General features: G+C 41.8%; 1 protein-coding gene across 8 annotated transcripts in view; it reads right to left on the reverse strand.

Annotated features, from left to right (window-relative positions):
• Window positions 1-16,620, reverse strand: part of FRY (FRY microtubule binding protein) — a 329,636-nt gene that overhangs the window by 163,885 nt on the left and 149,131 nt on the right. For all 8 annotated transcript variants that reach the window (XM_070800572.1, XM_070800573.1, XM_019971430.2 and 5 more), the window contains one exon: window positions 3,439-3,492. In XM_070800572.1, the coding sequence (XP_070656673.1) occupies window positions 3,439-3,492 (54 nt within the window). The remainder of the gene's footprint in view (window positions 1-3,438; window positions 3,493-16,620) is intronic.

Genomic DNA, 16,620 nt, shown 5'->3' on the forward strand with positions numbered 1-16,620 from the left:
TGTGACCCCATGGACTGCAGCACACTAGGCTTCCCTGTCCATCACCAACTCCCTGAGCTTGCTCATACTCATGTCCATCGAGTTGGGGATGCCATCCAACCATCTCATCCTCTGTCTCATCCTCTAGAATCCTTAGCTGCTCCCTTACCTGAGTTCCACTGCACTTGAACCATACCTTCTATTCACATTGTAGTGCTACTTGTTCAGGTATCTGTCTTCCTCCTAGAATTGAGAATTCCTGGAGGGTAGAAACTCCCTTGCTGCTCTGTAAACTCAGCACCTTGCACAGACCCTGGCATGCTTTGGGCACTCGATGTTTGTTAAATAGAATGGAAATGACTCCAAATCATCATTGAAAACTACAGGAACTTTTTGTTTCTCCTTTTCTTAATCAATATTGATTCTTCTTATATAATGTTGCTTATAATCATCCTTTCTTTCTGCTTCTCTGCCTCCGTTTTAGTTACAGCCCTTTTTGCCTCAAATCATTATCAATGCTCCAACTCCCAAAATGCCTCCAAACTTGAAGGATCTCTCTAGTCATGGACACTGTTCCCACAGGCTTTAACATCAAGTCTCCACTTTGATCTTTCAGCTACTGACATGTAGATGGTGAGGTCCTTCCAACTGGCATCAAGGTCTTCCCCAGTCAGATTCCTTCCTATCTTGAATGCAGGGACCACATCTTACATCTCTGTCTCACACAGGGTTTTGTGTGTATGTGTGTACATGTACACACACACACACACACACACACACACTCAATAAATGTTTGCTAAAATAAAGAACTTTATTACCAGGACAGTTTTTCATTTATTTTCAAGTGCTGAGTAATTTACATATTTAAAATAAGTTAGTGGCAGTATGTGTTTTCAGAATGCTGTTGGAAATCTTGTGTGTCTTTATTAATTCTCATTCACATAGGAGTTTTTCATCAGCAGGAACTGGGAACCCTCCAGTTCCTTCGATGGAAGGAAGGAACCCACCAGGCTCCTTCAATGGAGTCTGTAGCACCAAGGAGGCGTCCCTAGCATGTTCTTCTTCCATAGATGGACATCTGTGTGAATTTAGATTAACATCCTTCTGCCTGGAATTGAAGTAAGGGGAATTACAGAATTTGGACCTTTGATATCAAAATGCTAAGGGAGCTTGATACAATCATGGCCTTGCCATAGAACCACAATTCTTATAATTTGCTGGTAAAACAGTACCAGCACTTTCAAAGGTGATTTGGCTGACATTTTTTTTTTTTCCCCCCACTGAACCCACAGGGGAACCAACTCCAGTCAAGTTTCCTTCTGGCCTGGGAGTTGTGCTATCTCTTTCAAATGAGACAGATTTTGTGGGTTGGTTCTCAGAGGATAATCTTATGTGCCTTATTTGAAAGTTCTCAGTGACTATCTCACTATAGGTTCACTCCAGAAATGTCTTTAATACAGAGAGATGTGTTACAGGTTTCCTAGGTGGTGCTAGTGGTAAAGAATCCTCCTAACAAGGCAGGAAATGCAGGAGACGTGGGTTTGATCCCTGGAGAATAAAATGGTAACCCACTCTAGTATTCTTGCCTGGAGAATCCCACAGACAGAGGATCCTGGTGGGCTACGGTCCATAGGGTCACGAAGAGTTGGACATGACTGAGCACACATTTTCATCTATTTATCTGTTTTACAAGCATGGTTCTCGAGTGTCAATGTGTGTGGCGGTCACCTGGGGGTCTCCTTAAGCTGTAGAGTCTGCCTCAGTGTATGCGGCCAGGGCAGAGAATCTGCGTTGCAACGTTTTGAGTAGCAGGGTTATAAGTGTTATAGCTAATTAAGCAGCAAAGTTGGGATTTAAACCCGGGTCCATCTAATTCCAAAGTCTATCTCTTTCCCACAATGCTGAAATGCAGAAATAGAGTGCTGAATAATAAATGAGAAATTGTGTTTAAGCCAAATTATTGGGAATAACTACTATATGGAATGTTAGAATGCAAAAGTATTCTTCTCCAGGAGAAAAAAAAGAAAGAAGTACATTAAGCTGGAGGGGGGGAGAGCACAATTTTTTGAGGAACACAGAGTGATAATCTAAGAGGATAGAGACAAAGAAGATAAAATAGAGTGAAAAATTGTGGAAGACAGATAATATTCACATTCTTAAAGAGAACAGAAAGAGCCACACTTGCTATGACTATAATCCCCAAGGGATGACCCCACTCACTCACTCCAGGTCCCTGACTGCCCAAGGAGAAGCAGGTGACAGCAACTAGGGATAATGTGAGATGAGAGGAAGCTCCATGACCCAGAGAGATGAAGCCCACGCTCCACTCCACCAGCGTTCCAGGAAACAGCCAGTTCTGCCAGCGACAGAGTGCAAAGCCAGGGCCACGCCAGCCTTCCAAGACTGGCTATGAGTGCAGACTTGTGAGATCTCACTCAAGGAACAGCTTGTAAAATAGAAAATGGGGGATTCTGTCTCAATAGTCAGTCCTTACATTTTTGGGTCGAACACATCTGGACCTTAACAGCCAAAGAATTTTTCTCTAGACGCCACATTAAAGGCAATTTCAAAGCTACAGAAAGTGTACTCTGCATGTGTTGTCCATAAGACAATATAAAACCCCCACTGTATTAGACCAGCCCACTGAGCATCCAGCAGGACTTTGTCTCCTCCACTGGCACCAAGCGAGGTTTTTAAAGAACATGCTGTCTTCTTCGTCATTAACTACAGAAGTTTAGGAAACACCACACACACATCTCCAGCCTCCTCTGATACCATTATTCACTGTTCTAAACAGACATAAAGCCCTCCTGAAGTGACTCAACCAGAATATGTAAGATCCTCGTTTCCTATGTTTATCATCTATGTTTAGAGCCAGAAGTCCTTTAACCAGTCCTGATCTATTTTTCAAAGGACCTGTTTTACTCATTTATCACTTTCTCTAATGAGACTCTAAGTTACCACACTTGTTTGTATTACTGTTTAGGTGGTTTCTCTCTCACAGGATTGTGAATTCTTGAAAGGCTAAAACTTGTCCTAAATTTCATCTCTCCAGAGCCTAGTGCCATGTCAAGCACAACAGAATATTGGATGCAAACATACGTAAGCTCTAGTGCAGAGATCTGGTCATCAATGGTACCATTTATTCAGAAGAATCTCAAAAAGTTTTTGAATGGAAGTTGCTTCATCTTTTCTCAGTTCCTTTAATTCTTATACACAAAGATCCCACAAACAACCAATTGAGGACCTACTCATATTACTTCAGCACTTCAAACCAACAGGCATTTGTTGAATGGCTACTATAAGCTGTCACTATAAAAGCTGCAGGACTTAGCTCCTAGGTTCACACCCCTGCCTCCTCCTTGTGGGAGTTCATCTACACGCCATAGTGAGTCCTCAGCCCTTAGCTTTGTATATCTTGAAATAAGTAAAAACCAGAATATAATACATATTACATACTTGATCAAACTGGGGGTCTTCTCCACGTTGTAGAGATTTTGTCAATGGCTTTTCCTAGAAAGAAAAACATGTAAGAAAAATTACCAGAGGCTCTTATATATTTCAAAAGAAAGGCCATTACTGTTACATTTTTTCTCATCTATTTCTTCCTTTATGGGAGACAGAGATGACAGTTTTCAAATAAGAAACTCTTCTTTACTATTCAAACCTTAAAGTATAGTGTTTGATCACCACCACCGGGATTTTTGCTATTCATCTTCACATATTTGATCAAGACATTCAAATCTGAAGTAGTAACTGGCCCTATGTATTTCAATGAAAATCACATGATACAAATTAGGGAATTTATTTGAAATTTTAGTACCTATCTCAGAACTTCACAGATAATAAAAAGTTGAAAGTGACACACCATTTCAGGTCCCAAGATTTAGAAACAAAATACATTAAGTCCCCTACATATGAATGAGTTCCATCCCAAGACAGCGTTCATAAATTCAATAAAGTTAGCCTAGGTACCCAAATAACATAATCGGCTATATAGTACTGTACTATAATAGGTTTATAATACTTGTCACGCAAATAACATGTACATAAAAAACAAACAGAAAATAAAGGAAACATTTTAAATCTTACATAACCTTGAAAAGTACAGTATTACAGTACACCAGCTGGTGTACAAGGGCACGTTCACATCTTTGAAAGTTTGTATGTAGGGGACTTACCGTAGGCCTAACTATTGGTCCGGTGTTTAGGGACAGCCTACTAGTCAGAGTTACTAGTGTAGGTGCTGAATTTTGAGCGTGATTTTTTGACTTGTAACGCATCCAAATCTCAGCAAGAATAATCTGGGTAGTGACAAAGGTCCACACAAACAAATTTTCCTAACCGTGATGTCTTTGTTTACATTAGGAAGACTTCACTGACCTTTCAGGAGGGCATTTTATAACTATTTATCCTTAATGTTCTTTGACACAGATATGGAAGCTAACGCCGACCCAAATTTGGTTTAAGATTAGAAATCATGTAAAAAGTTATATATCAAAAATTAAAGCTTTACTTGAGCCAAGGTAGATGTTCTGGAAAGAGTCCGTTCACATTTTGCTGACCACAAAGACCCTTCCCTTGTCTCATTTCTCCAGTCTTCTTCGCCATATCCATATGTATGTCTATACACGCCTAAGGCGGAGGTGTGCCCCACCCTCAGCCCCCAGGGTCTCTGTTCTTAAAAAGATGGGCTCAGTCTGGGTACACGAAGCTTAATCGAGAACGGTGTGAATTAACTGCTCTGTCTCATTTGCAAAATACACAGCTTCAAAATGCAGACTCATCATAAATGAAGAGACTGCTGTGTTCTTAAGGGCTAATAAACATTTTCTCTTCAGAGTATATTATCTTGAACACACAGGTGGAAGAGCAGATATCAAAATGAAACTGAGAACAAAGAAGAACAAATAAAGAGACAGAGTCAGTTGACCGTATGAGAGCACAAATTCAGCAAATAAATTGTGAAGCATTTCCTATGTTTTAATATCATCTGAAGCCCTTTGTAAAACAAAATACAAATGTGAAACCAAAGAAGTGAAAACAGGTAGGGCCAGGTTCCATAGACATCTTTGGAACAAACCCTGTAGAAACATTTCTATTCCTTGTTTTATTTACTCATCACCCAACAGTAATGGAGGGCTCACAAGGTGTCAAATGAGACTTCGGTGGGGATGCTGACCAGCACAGTGTTCCTGCCAGGGGGGATAAGAAGCTGAAATGCTGAGTATTACCTAGACTCATTCACCAGTCAAATCTCAGCTACTGTCACTTCCTCAGGGAAGCCTTTCACTGAGTCCTCTCCTAACACCTGCTCCACACCCCCACATGCCTGCAAAGCTCTGCGTATGTACCCTTTCATGGCACTTATTACCCTGTACAAATACACAACCAAGAGTGATCAGCTGATGGCCACCCCTAGTGCCTATTCTAAGCTGCAGAAATGTAGGACCCTCTCTTTTTCCCAGCACTTAAAGTCACAGGGCAGGGCGTGGCTTGGCAATGGCTAGACAAATGCCAAATTAATCAATCATATCTCTAGGCTGAGGATGTCCAGTTTCTCCAACTAAGAGATCCTCTTACTGGCATGTGTCTGTTTTGTTGTAATAAACTTTTTAATATACTTTTCACTGTGGCAAAATACGTATGACACAAGATTGACCATTTGAATGATTTTTAACTGTACAATTCTGCAACAATAAGTGTTGTTCAATCTTCACCACTATTTTGAGGACCCCGTTAATGTCAGATATTTTTAAGAAATTCTCAACCACAAAAGACTTACACCCTAAACACAGAAGATATTAATTCTGTTAAGTTACTGCTATACTCCTAAGTCAAGTCCATCAGCCCATTACTTGCGTTCCATGCCCCAGTAAAACAACATATCTGTATACTGAGTTCTCCCGAACTGTTCTTACACAAATATGCTGTCTTAATCACAGTCTTTGAAGACTTAGTTTAAATGTCACTTCCAGGATTAAGCTATTCCCCACTTTCCCCAAGTAGAGTCATCTGTTGTCACATGGCACTTAGTTTGCATCTATTCTGGCCAGCATTTCCAGTGTTGTAACTTATCTGTCTCCCTACACTCCTAGTACAGAGCTGAAACTTTTCAGTAAGGTTTCTTAGATGAATATAGTCATCCCCAGGTGGTGCAGTGTTAAAACAATCTGCCTGGCAATGCAGGAGATGCAGGTTCAATCCCTGGGTCGGGAAGATCCCCTTGAGTAGGAAATGGCAACCTGCTCCAGTATTCTTACCTGGAAAATTCCATGGACAGAGGAGCCTGGAGGGCTACAGTCCATGGGGTTGCAAAGAGTCGGACATGACTGAACACACACACACACTTTGATTAGATGAATGTATCCCTATGCATTTGGAAAGATTGCTCTGGACACAGAGAATCAAGTTTACTTTTTAACATTTCCGAAGTTATCTTTGCATCAGCATAGATTTTATCAGTGTCAAGAGGTTAAAAAGTAGACCTGGGAAAGACAGCTTCATACTGGCTAAAAAGTACAGAGAAAAGGAAGAAAGAAAAAGAGAACAAAGGAAGGGAGAGGAGAATGAAAGCAAGAAGGGAAACAAACTTGCTCAAGCTCAGAAGAGTCATCTGAACATAGAGCAGTCCAATAGGCTCATGCCCACTTGAGAAAAGAGAACTGCAGAGGCATGGTTCTGCTTAAGATTCTCCCGCAGATCAGCACATGCCATCTAAGGTCTGTAAGAATCCAAGGTGTACACAGTTGAGACCAAGTAGTTCTCAAAGAGCAACAAATAAGCAGTAATTGGAGATTGTGCTTAGTTGCTCAGTCGTGTCCAGCTCTTTGCGACCCCATGGACTGTGGCCCACCAGGCTCCTCTTTCCATGGGGTTCTCCAGGCAAGAATACTGGAGTAGGTTGCCATTTCCTCCTCCAGGGGATCTTCCCAAACCAGGGATCGAACCCAGGTCTCCTGCATGGCAGGCAGAAAAACTAGATTAACACAGATTAAATAACAGGTACTTATAGAACAAGTAGAAACTGACCATGAAGGAGGAGGCTCAAAATAATGGACTCATTTGTTCAGTAAGAACAGTGTGCTTTGTATGCTTTTAAAAATTGTCTTTGTTCTGTATTTTGGTGCAAATTTACTTATTTACTAAAGGTTCATTAATTGAATTGACTTACACTTTTGTTTTTCAAAAATCATTCTAAAAATCTCAAAACTGTGGGGGTGACAAATTCCAGAAACTTCTTAGTGGTCCAAAGCTGGGAGACCTTAGCCTATAACTTGACCTTTCCCAGAAGCTCCAGCTCACTGGGTTGACAGTGAACAGAAGGGCTGAACAAACCCAAAACATCAAGAGACTCAGCACTGAACATGAGGGATTGCAGACAGGACAAAGAGAGCAAAATGGATGCTGTCCCTCCTGATGGAAGCAAATATTATGAAACAGTCTTGACCCAAACAAAACAAACAAAAATCCTGAATCTAACCAAGTCTTTAGATACATTTCCAATTTTTAGGAAACACGGGAGTTAGAGAAGGAGTAAGAGGAATATGTTACACTAAATCACAGGGATGCAATTGGCAAGATCCAGACGGAAAGAAACTGAAGTAAAGAAAGGCACTGCTTCAATAAAAAGGTACAAAGAGAAATGGAGGTGGAGCCTACTGATTTTTTAAAAAAGGCTATTGCACTATGTGGATTTGATCTGGATTCTGATGCAAATAATCCTTTAAGAGAAAGTACGAGATTCATGAGACCATCAGTGATTTGAACACATTAGATATCTGATAATGTTATGGGATGATTTTTAACTTTTTAGGTGTTGCAATGGTCTTGTTCAAAAAAGAATCAATCTTTTAGAGATACACTTAGAGACTGAATGAAATGGTTTCTAGTGTTTCCTGCAAATACTTCTGGGGAGGGGTGCTGGGGGTGTAACAAATGGGCCATGAGTGGGTAACTGCTGAGATGATCACAGTGGTCATTACACAGTCTTCCCACTTTAGTCCATGTTTGAAATTTTCCATAAAAAAAACCAAAAACTAAAAACAGAGTATCATGATGTATCACTTCGGTTATCATTAAATTTTTTTTTCAATAATGTCTCACTTTCTAAGATGGAATAAGGCACTGAAAACTGGTTTCGACAGCACTTATCCAACCCTGTGTGTGTGCTGTATGTGCTCAGTCATGTCTGACTCTTTGCGACCCCACAGACTATGGCCCGCCAGGCTCCTCTGTCCACGGGATTGTCCAGGCAGGAATACTGGAGTGGGTTGCCATTTCTTTCTCCAGGGGATCTTCCTGACCCAGGGATTGAACCCTAGTCTTCTGCGTCTCCTGCACTGGTAGGCAGATTCTTTACCACTGAGCCATCTGGGAAGCAACTCTTTATCTTTTCCCAATGGAGCTACAGAAGGAAACCCCCTTCATTTCTTCCCATTTCTAGGCAGGATCTGGTGGCGAGCATCTCGCCTGCCATGTGAAAAAGCAAGCTGCCCTTCTCAGCCTGCACGGTGGGCTTTTCTTCAAGTTTGCTTCCCTTGAATCAAAGAGCACTGCTGTCCCGACCCATCCAAGAGGATTTCGCCTGTCAGGAAGAAACCAGTAGGGGTTTCGAGCACTTCCAAAGGGAAAGAGAAAGGTCTCTGTTTGTGCTTCTCACACCTCAGGATGTTCCAACCTCTCCCTCTCTTAAGAAAACACGAACTCTAAAAGCTCTCTGTGTCCATACCTGCCTAAAAAGGCCACTGACTTCTACCTCCATTTCCAAACAGTTTCAGTGCACGCTAACTACATTTTCATTTTACAGTCTTTCCACACTGGACCTCTCTGTAATCTGTAAGCAAGAGAAAAGATGGCAATAGCAGTGACGCAGACATGGCAGTGAGACAAGTCTAGAGTCTCCTTTACCAAAAGGTGGTTTATTTCGGGATACAAGGGGCTTATTTAGTAAATAACTTTATACTTCTGAACTTTTAGTGGCCCCCCAAAATCCCCAATGTGCCCCACATAGGTAGGACTTTGCTAATTTCAAATGTTACCAATTATTACTAATCTTAAGAGATATTTCAATAAACATGCCGCTCAGCAATGCCACTGGAGTTAATATGAACGTATTAAATTTGTTAAATATGTCACCAACCTTGCTTACGAGACGCTATTTTACTCTTTTAATTATCATGTCACAGTTCAGTGCATGGACTGTGGATTGTGAGAGATTTGACTTTGACTCCGAGGTCCCTCAGTGGATCTCACTTAACTTCTCTAAGCTTCAGTTAACTTTTAGGTAATGTAGGGATACATGATGCCAACCTACCTCACAGAAATGCAAGATGAATGACACAGAGTACTCAATAATTGAGAGTTATTACTATTATTGAAATTCCTTTCAATACCATTATTACTAGAACTAGATAAAATTAAGATGTGTAACCTCTTTCATAATGTGCAGGAGCTGAAACTAAGTTCCACCTTTTTTCCTGGGGCAACACCCACCCCACTAACATTAATTAAACCTTTAATTTAGCTTCCTGGAAGCTTCCAAGTATAACTAGAAAGCTGCATCACAAAAAGGAGAAAAGAAACATTATAAAGGGTAATTATCCCTTTCTCTTAAAAAAATATAACATTGTTACAACTTTAATTCTCATTATGTAATTTAGAGGAACCCTTTTAATGGTAGGATGCTAAAAAAACAACCAAATTTTTAAAAAAGAACAACAAACACCAAACTTCTCCAGTCTTGAAGCTGTAGTATGTTTGTATAACAACACATTTATGCATCACTGACTTAGGATTTTGATGTCATCATCAGTGAGATTTTATAATACATATGTGTGTTCTTCCCTGATAGCTCAGTAGGTAAAGAATCCGCTTGCAATGCAGAAGACCCCAGTTCGATTTCTGGGTCAGGAAGATCTGAGGAGAAGGGATAGGTTACCCACTTCAGTATTCTTGGGCTTCCCTTGTGGCTCAGCTGGTAAAGAATTCGCCCACAAATGCAAGAGACCTGGGTTCGATCCCTGGGTTGGGAAGATCCCCTTGAGAAGGGAAAGGCTACCCATTCCAGTATTCTGGCCTGGAGAATTCCAAAGGGGTCACAAAGAATCGGACACAACTGAGCAACTTTCATTTTCACCAGTGACAGACTTTATTTTGGGGCTCCAAAATCACTGCAGATAGTGACTACAGCCATGAAATTAAAAGATGCTTGCTCCTTGGAAGAAAAGTCACAACCAACCTAGATAGCATATTAAAAAGCAGAGACTACTTTTCCAACAAAGGTCCATCTAGTCAGAGCTATGGTTTTTCCAGTAGTCATGTATGGATGTGAGAGTTGGACTATAAAGAAAGCTGAGTGCCAAAGAGTTGATGGTTTTGAATGGTGGTGTTGGAGAAGACTCTTGAGAGTCCCTTGGACAGCAAGGAGATCCAACCAGTCCGTCCTAAAGGAAATTGGTCCTGAAAGTATTCATTGGAAGAACTGATGCTGAAGCTGAAACTCTAATTCTTTTGCCACCTGATGTGAAGAACTGACTTACTGGAAAAGATCCTGATGCTGGGAAAGATTGAAGACAAGAGAAGGGGACAACAGAGGATGAGATGGTTGGATGGCATCACCGACTCAATGGATATGAGTTTGAGTAAACTCCGGGAGTTGGTGATGGACAGGGAGGCCTGGCGTGCTGCAGTCCATGGGGTCGAAAAGAATCAGACATGACTGAGCGACTGAACTGAACTGACTGAAGTAGTTAACAGAAAATTTTCAGAGCTGAACTTCTGCAGCTGGGATTTCTTTCCTTTACAAGAACACAGGATGGCGGGGTGGGGGCAGTAATGAGCAGTGAGCTGGCCCCTTCAGAGCAGAGAATGCTGCTCAAGCATTTCATCTAGAACCACCACCTGCAGCGGCAGGCACTCTCCTCAGGCTGAACCACAGAAAACAGGGTTCAAAACATCCTCATCTCTGACACGCTTTTTGTTTCCACTAGATATTATTTGTGCCAACTTTGACCCAACCTTGGAAACATACCTAAGGCACAAGCCCAAGAAGCTCCAGTTCAGAATATTGGCCATTTCGCCCACAGAAGTCTCTCCCTACACGAGGGGCAATCAGGGACCCAGGGCTTGGAGTCACCTTGAAGATAACCTCTGTATCTTGATGCCTGCAGGGATCACTGAACTTCTAGTGGAAGAATCAGCCCTCAGTTCATCCACAGGTAAAAATGAGCATTACTTCATGCCAACCTGATTAGCTCGCTAATAAGAATTCATAAGCACTAATTAAAACCATTCAGATCTAATGGAAGAAGGGGCTTCAGTTCAGTTCAGTCACTCAGTTGTGTCCAACTCTTTGCGACCCCATGGACTGCAGCACGCCAGGCCTCCCTGTCCATTGCCAACTCCTGGAGTTTACTCAAACTCATGTCCATTGAGACAGTGATGCATCCAACTACCTCATCCTCTGTCATCCCCTTCTCCTCCTGCCTTCAATCTTTCCCAGCATCAGGGTCTTTTCAAATGAGTCAGCTCTTTGTATCAGGTGGCCAAAGGAGTGAAGTTTCAGCTTCAGCATCAGTCCTTCCAATGAATATTCAGGACTGATTTCCTTTAGGATGGACTGGTTGGATCTCCTTGCTGTCCAAGGGACTCTCAAGAGTCTTCTCCAACACCACCATTCAAAACCATCAATTCTTTGGCACTCAGCTTTCTTTATAGTCCAACTGTCACATCCATACATGACTACTGGAAAAACCATAGCTTTGATTAGATGGACCTTATTGGTAAAGTAATGTCTCTGCCTTTTAATATGTTGTCTAGGTTGGTCATAACTTATCTTCCAAGGAGCAAGCATCTTTCAATTTCATGGCTGCAGTCAATTAAAAGTGCTTGCTCCTCGGAAGAAAAGGGGCTTACAGGAACAGATGAAACTGGGTTTCCTTTCATTCTATTCAGTTACTAAATGGATTTCTTGAAATAAGACAATACATGCTGATTCTTAAACAAAATATTGAGAAAAATCCTGAGATCAAGAAAATGATAGAGAACATCTCAAATCAGCTACAGGTACCAGCAAGTAATGGAAGCCCACTCTAGTATTCTTGCCTGGAGAATCCCACGGAAAGAGGAGCCTGGTGGGCTACAATCCATAGGGTCCCAAAAGAGTTGGACACAACTGAGCAACTAACACTTCCACTTTTCACCAGCAAGTAAGATGCTGCCTGGTACCCTGGGATGTGAAATGAGAAGGTAGATTCAAATCTGGAGGAATATTTTGCATTTGTTCTAGAAATTAAAAAACTCTTGAGAGAATCTGTCCTATTTGCAGCTGGCTTTGCACATTTCAGAGGAGTCAGTTTCTCCAACAAACCTAACAGTTTCTAGGACAAATCCATTATTTGAACATCAGAAGGGAAACCTCAATTAAAATTATTTACAAAGTTAATATTCATTTTAATTGAACAAAAGAGAAGCTCCCACAGGCTTAAAAAAAACAAAAAAAACTATGGCTGCTGCTGTTGCTAAGTCGCTTCAGTCGTGTCCGACTCTGTGCAACCCCATAGACGGCAGTCCACCAGGCTCCCCCGTCCCTGGGATTCTCCAGGCAAGAATACTGGAGTGGGTTGCCATTTCCTTCTCCAATGCATGAAAGTGAAAAGTGAAAGTGAAGTCGCTCAGTGATGTCTGACTCTTCGTGACTCCATGGACTGCAGCCCACCAGGCTCCTCCGCCCATGGGATTTTCCAGGCAAGAGTACTGGAGTGGGGTGCCATTGCCTTCTCCTTAAACTACGGCAGCTACCAAGAAATTTAAGATGCTACCTTCTCTCATCTTTTTCTGGCTTACATTCTATTTTGTTGGTATTTTGACTTTTTTTGTCCCAACATATCCCAACTGTGCAGGGGCTTCCCAGGTGGCACAGTGGTAAAGAACCCACCTGCCAATGCAGGAGACATGGGTTCAATCCCTGTGTTGGGAAGATCCCTTGGAATAGGAAATGGCAACCCACTCCAGTACTCTTGTCTGGAGAATCCCATGGAGGGAGGAGCCTAGTAGGCTACAGTCCATGGGGTCACAAAGAGTTGGACACAATCCGGTCCCATCACTTCATGGGAAATAGATGGGGAAACAGTGGAAACAGTGTCAGACTTTATTTTTTGGGGCGCCAAAATCACTGCAGATGGCGACTGCAGCCATGAAATTAAAAGACGCTTACTCCTTGGAAGGAAAGTTATGACCAACCTAGATAGCATATTCAAAAGCAGAGACATTACTTTGCCAACAAAGGTTCGTCTAGTCAAGGCTATGGTTTTTCCTGTGGTCATGTATGGATGTGAGAGTTGGACTGTGAAGAAGGCTGAGCACCGAAATATTGATGCTTTTGAACTGTGGTGTTGGAGAAGACTCTTGAGAGTCCCTTGGACTGCAAGGAGATCCAACCAGTCCATCCTAAAGGAGATCAGCCCTGAATATTCATTGGAAGGATTGATGCTGAAGCTGAAACTCCAGTACTTTGGCCACCTCATGTGAAGAGTTGACTCATTGGAAAAGACTCTGATGCTGGGAGGGATTGAGGGCAGGAGGAGAAAGGGACGACAGAGGATGAGATGGCTGGATGGCATCACTGACTCGATGGACATGAGTCTGAGTGAACTCTGGGAGTTGGTGATGGACAGGGAGGCCTGGCGTGCTGCGATTCATGGGGTCGCAAAGAGTCAGACACGACTGAGCGACTGAACTGAACTGAGCACACACACACATCCCAACTGTGCATGCCACATCCACTGAGTGGACATTTACACGTGGATGCATCTTTCCCTGCCTCCTCTGGGACCTTGAATCATCAATCAGCTCTTCACTCTGCAAAGGTCAGTCTCCCTTGCCCTGCTCTCCTGGCTCTTGTGCTCACTTAGAACTTTTCATCTTAGCCTTCACCACACTTCCATCTCTGACTACTGCTTTCTTTCTACTCCCTTCTCATCCTTAGTTCTCCAGTGAGTGATCTACACTTTCAGTCTTGCCCTTCCTCTCCAACTCTTTCTTCAACCACCTGCAATCTGACCTTGTGTCATCACTAAAAAACTGGGCCCCTAGAAGCCCAGTGACTTCCTAAACAACAAATCTGGCGGCCATCTCTCAGCACTTTTCTTTTTGGAATTCTTAGCTGCAGTGAAACACTACTGCTGATTCCTTTTTCTACCCAATTCCTTCCATCCCCCACTTTTTCTCCTCTGAATTCTTTAGATATCCTTTCTCTGTGTCCCTCATAGGCTGGTCTTTCTCCTCAAATGTTTATGTTAACCAGGGATGCTGCTGGGGATGTGAAATCAATTATGTTCTGATTTATCTTCTGATAAGACTACGGTTTTTCCAGTAGTCACATCTGGATATGAGAGTTGGATCATAAGGAAAGCTGAGCGCCAAAGAATTGATGCTTTCAAATTGTGCTGGAGAAGACTCTGCAAGGAGATCAAACTGGTCAATCCTAAAGGAAATCAACCCTGAATATTCACTGGAAGGACTGATGCTGAAGCTCCAATACTTTGGCCACCTGATGCGAAGAACTGATTCACTGGAAAAGACCCTGATGCCAGAAAAGGTTCAAAGCAAAAGGAGAAGCAGGCAGCATAGGATGAGATGGTTAGACAGTATCACTGACTCGGTGGATGTGAATTTGGGTTAACTCTGGGAGACAGTGGAAGATAGAGGAGTCTGGCATGCTGCAGTCCATGGTGTCACAAAGACTCAGACATGACTCAGCGTCTGAACACTACCACCACCACCACATCACAAACACACACACACCCTTCTCAGACTAACCAAGCCACCTCTTGTCAAAGAAATTCTACCCGTAGTACCAGGTTCATTTATTCCACCACACTTTCCCTGATCACTCCTATAAGAAGTGATAGAGGTTTCACTCTTACATAGCTCTTTTGCTGTTCTTTAGTTCCTGGGTACCTAACAAAAGCCATCCTGGTTATTCTCATACATTTCCCTTCTCAAGTCAACTCGAGCTTGAACTTTGAAGTCAATCAAACCAGGATTTGAATCAGGACATTAAGCCCAACTACACCACCTTTGGTACATCTTACTAAATCTCCCAAGTTTGGCTTCTCTGACCAAAAAACTACGGAGGCCTTGAGTATAGTGGTTAACAGCAAGACTCCAGGAGATGGATGGTCTGTGCTGAGTCCCAACCCCATCATGTACTGTGTGACTTTCGACAAGTTGCTTCCCTGTATGTGAAGTGGGGCATAAGAGTACCTACTGATCCCATGATGCTGATGTGAAAATTAGGTGAGTTGATATGATTCAACTATTAAGAACAGTGCCTGCACTCAATAGGTACTATACAGAAGGATGAACTATTATTATTATTGCCCATGTGCTAGGGTTAAGGTTAAAACTAGTGCATCTGAAACGTGACAGAAAAGCCCCAAAATAAAAACCTGCCTTATTCTTCTTTGTATAATGCATAGTCTCAAGTACAATCACTTGCACTTGAAAGTTAAAAAGCACTGTGTCTGTCTATCTGTAAGCTATTATCACAACACCTTATATAATATACATTAGTATAATTGTTAGCATGACCTATGAAAATCAAGACTTGTGCTGGTTACTCAAAAATACAGAAAACAAACTTATGGTTACCAAAACGAGAAGGGAGGAGGGGATAATAAAAGCTTGGGATTGGAGATATACATTACTATATGTATTAAATAATACACATAAAAATACAAGGATCTACTGTATAGCACATGGAACTATATTCAGCATCTTATAATAAGCTATAATGGGAAAGAATCTTAAAAAGAATAAGAAAAAAAAAAGACTTGCATTGGTCAAAATTGTGCTCAAACATTCTGTTTTGACCCAAAGACCATTTAAAGGTAACTAAGTATTAATAAGCACATTGTGGTCGCTGGTGTGGTTCATTCGCTCAACTGTGTCCAACTCTTTACAGTATATACATTAAATGGAATTCTACTCAACAATAAAGATGAATGAGTTACTGATTAATAATAAATTGATACTGCCTCAAATGTACTATGCTCAGTGAAAATCAGACACAAAAGAGTACACCCTATGTGGCTTCCATTTATATAAAAGTCTAGAAACTGGGAATTAACCTCCACACAGATCAATAGTTGCTCGAGGCCCCAGGTGGTGCTATGGGCCTGCACAGGGCCTCAGCAAACTCCTAAGGATTATGGAAACATTCTGGATCTGGATGGTGGTGATGCTGACATGGGTGTGCAAATTTGTCAAAATTCATCAAATCATAGATTTTAATCCCATGTAGCTTATTGTATATAAATTGTACTTTAATGATACTGATTTAAAGTAAACCTCTTCACTGAGTGAATGAGAAGAATCCCTCATCTGTCTGAAAGGCATTTTATTTTCTTGAAGACCAAAGGGAGGAGGGTAGGCAATTCTGTTAAAAACCACCTGATAAAAAACAATCCTGATAAAAAATAGCACGAAGAGTGCAGGGAATGCTGCCACTCGGCCATTTGTGAATCAGAATTTGGCTTGACTCATGGGTAAGCATTTTCCTTCCTCTGAAGGTTCCACAGTCCATTAAGTATCTTGAATTTTGGTTTTACTCATGAGACCGAACAGGCAATTTCATAT

This window comes from Bos indicus, chromosome 12 (genome assembly GCF_029378745.1).
Source record: "Bos indicus isolate NIAB-ARS_2022 breed Sahiwal x Tharparkar chromosome 12, NIAB-ARS_B.indTharparkar_mat_pri_1.0, whole genome shotgun sequence".
Taxonomy (NCBI): Eukaryota; Metazoa; Chordata; class Mammalia; order Artiodactyla; family Bovidae; genus Bos; species Bos indicus.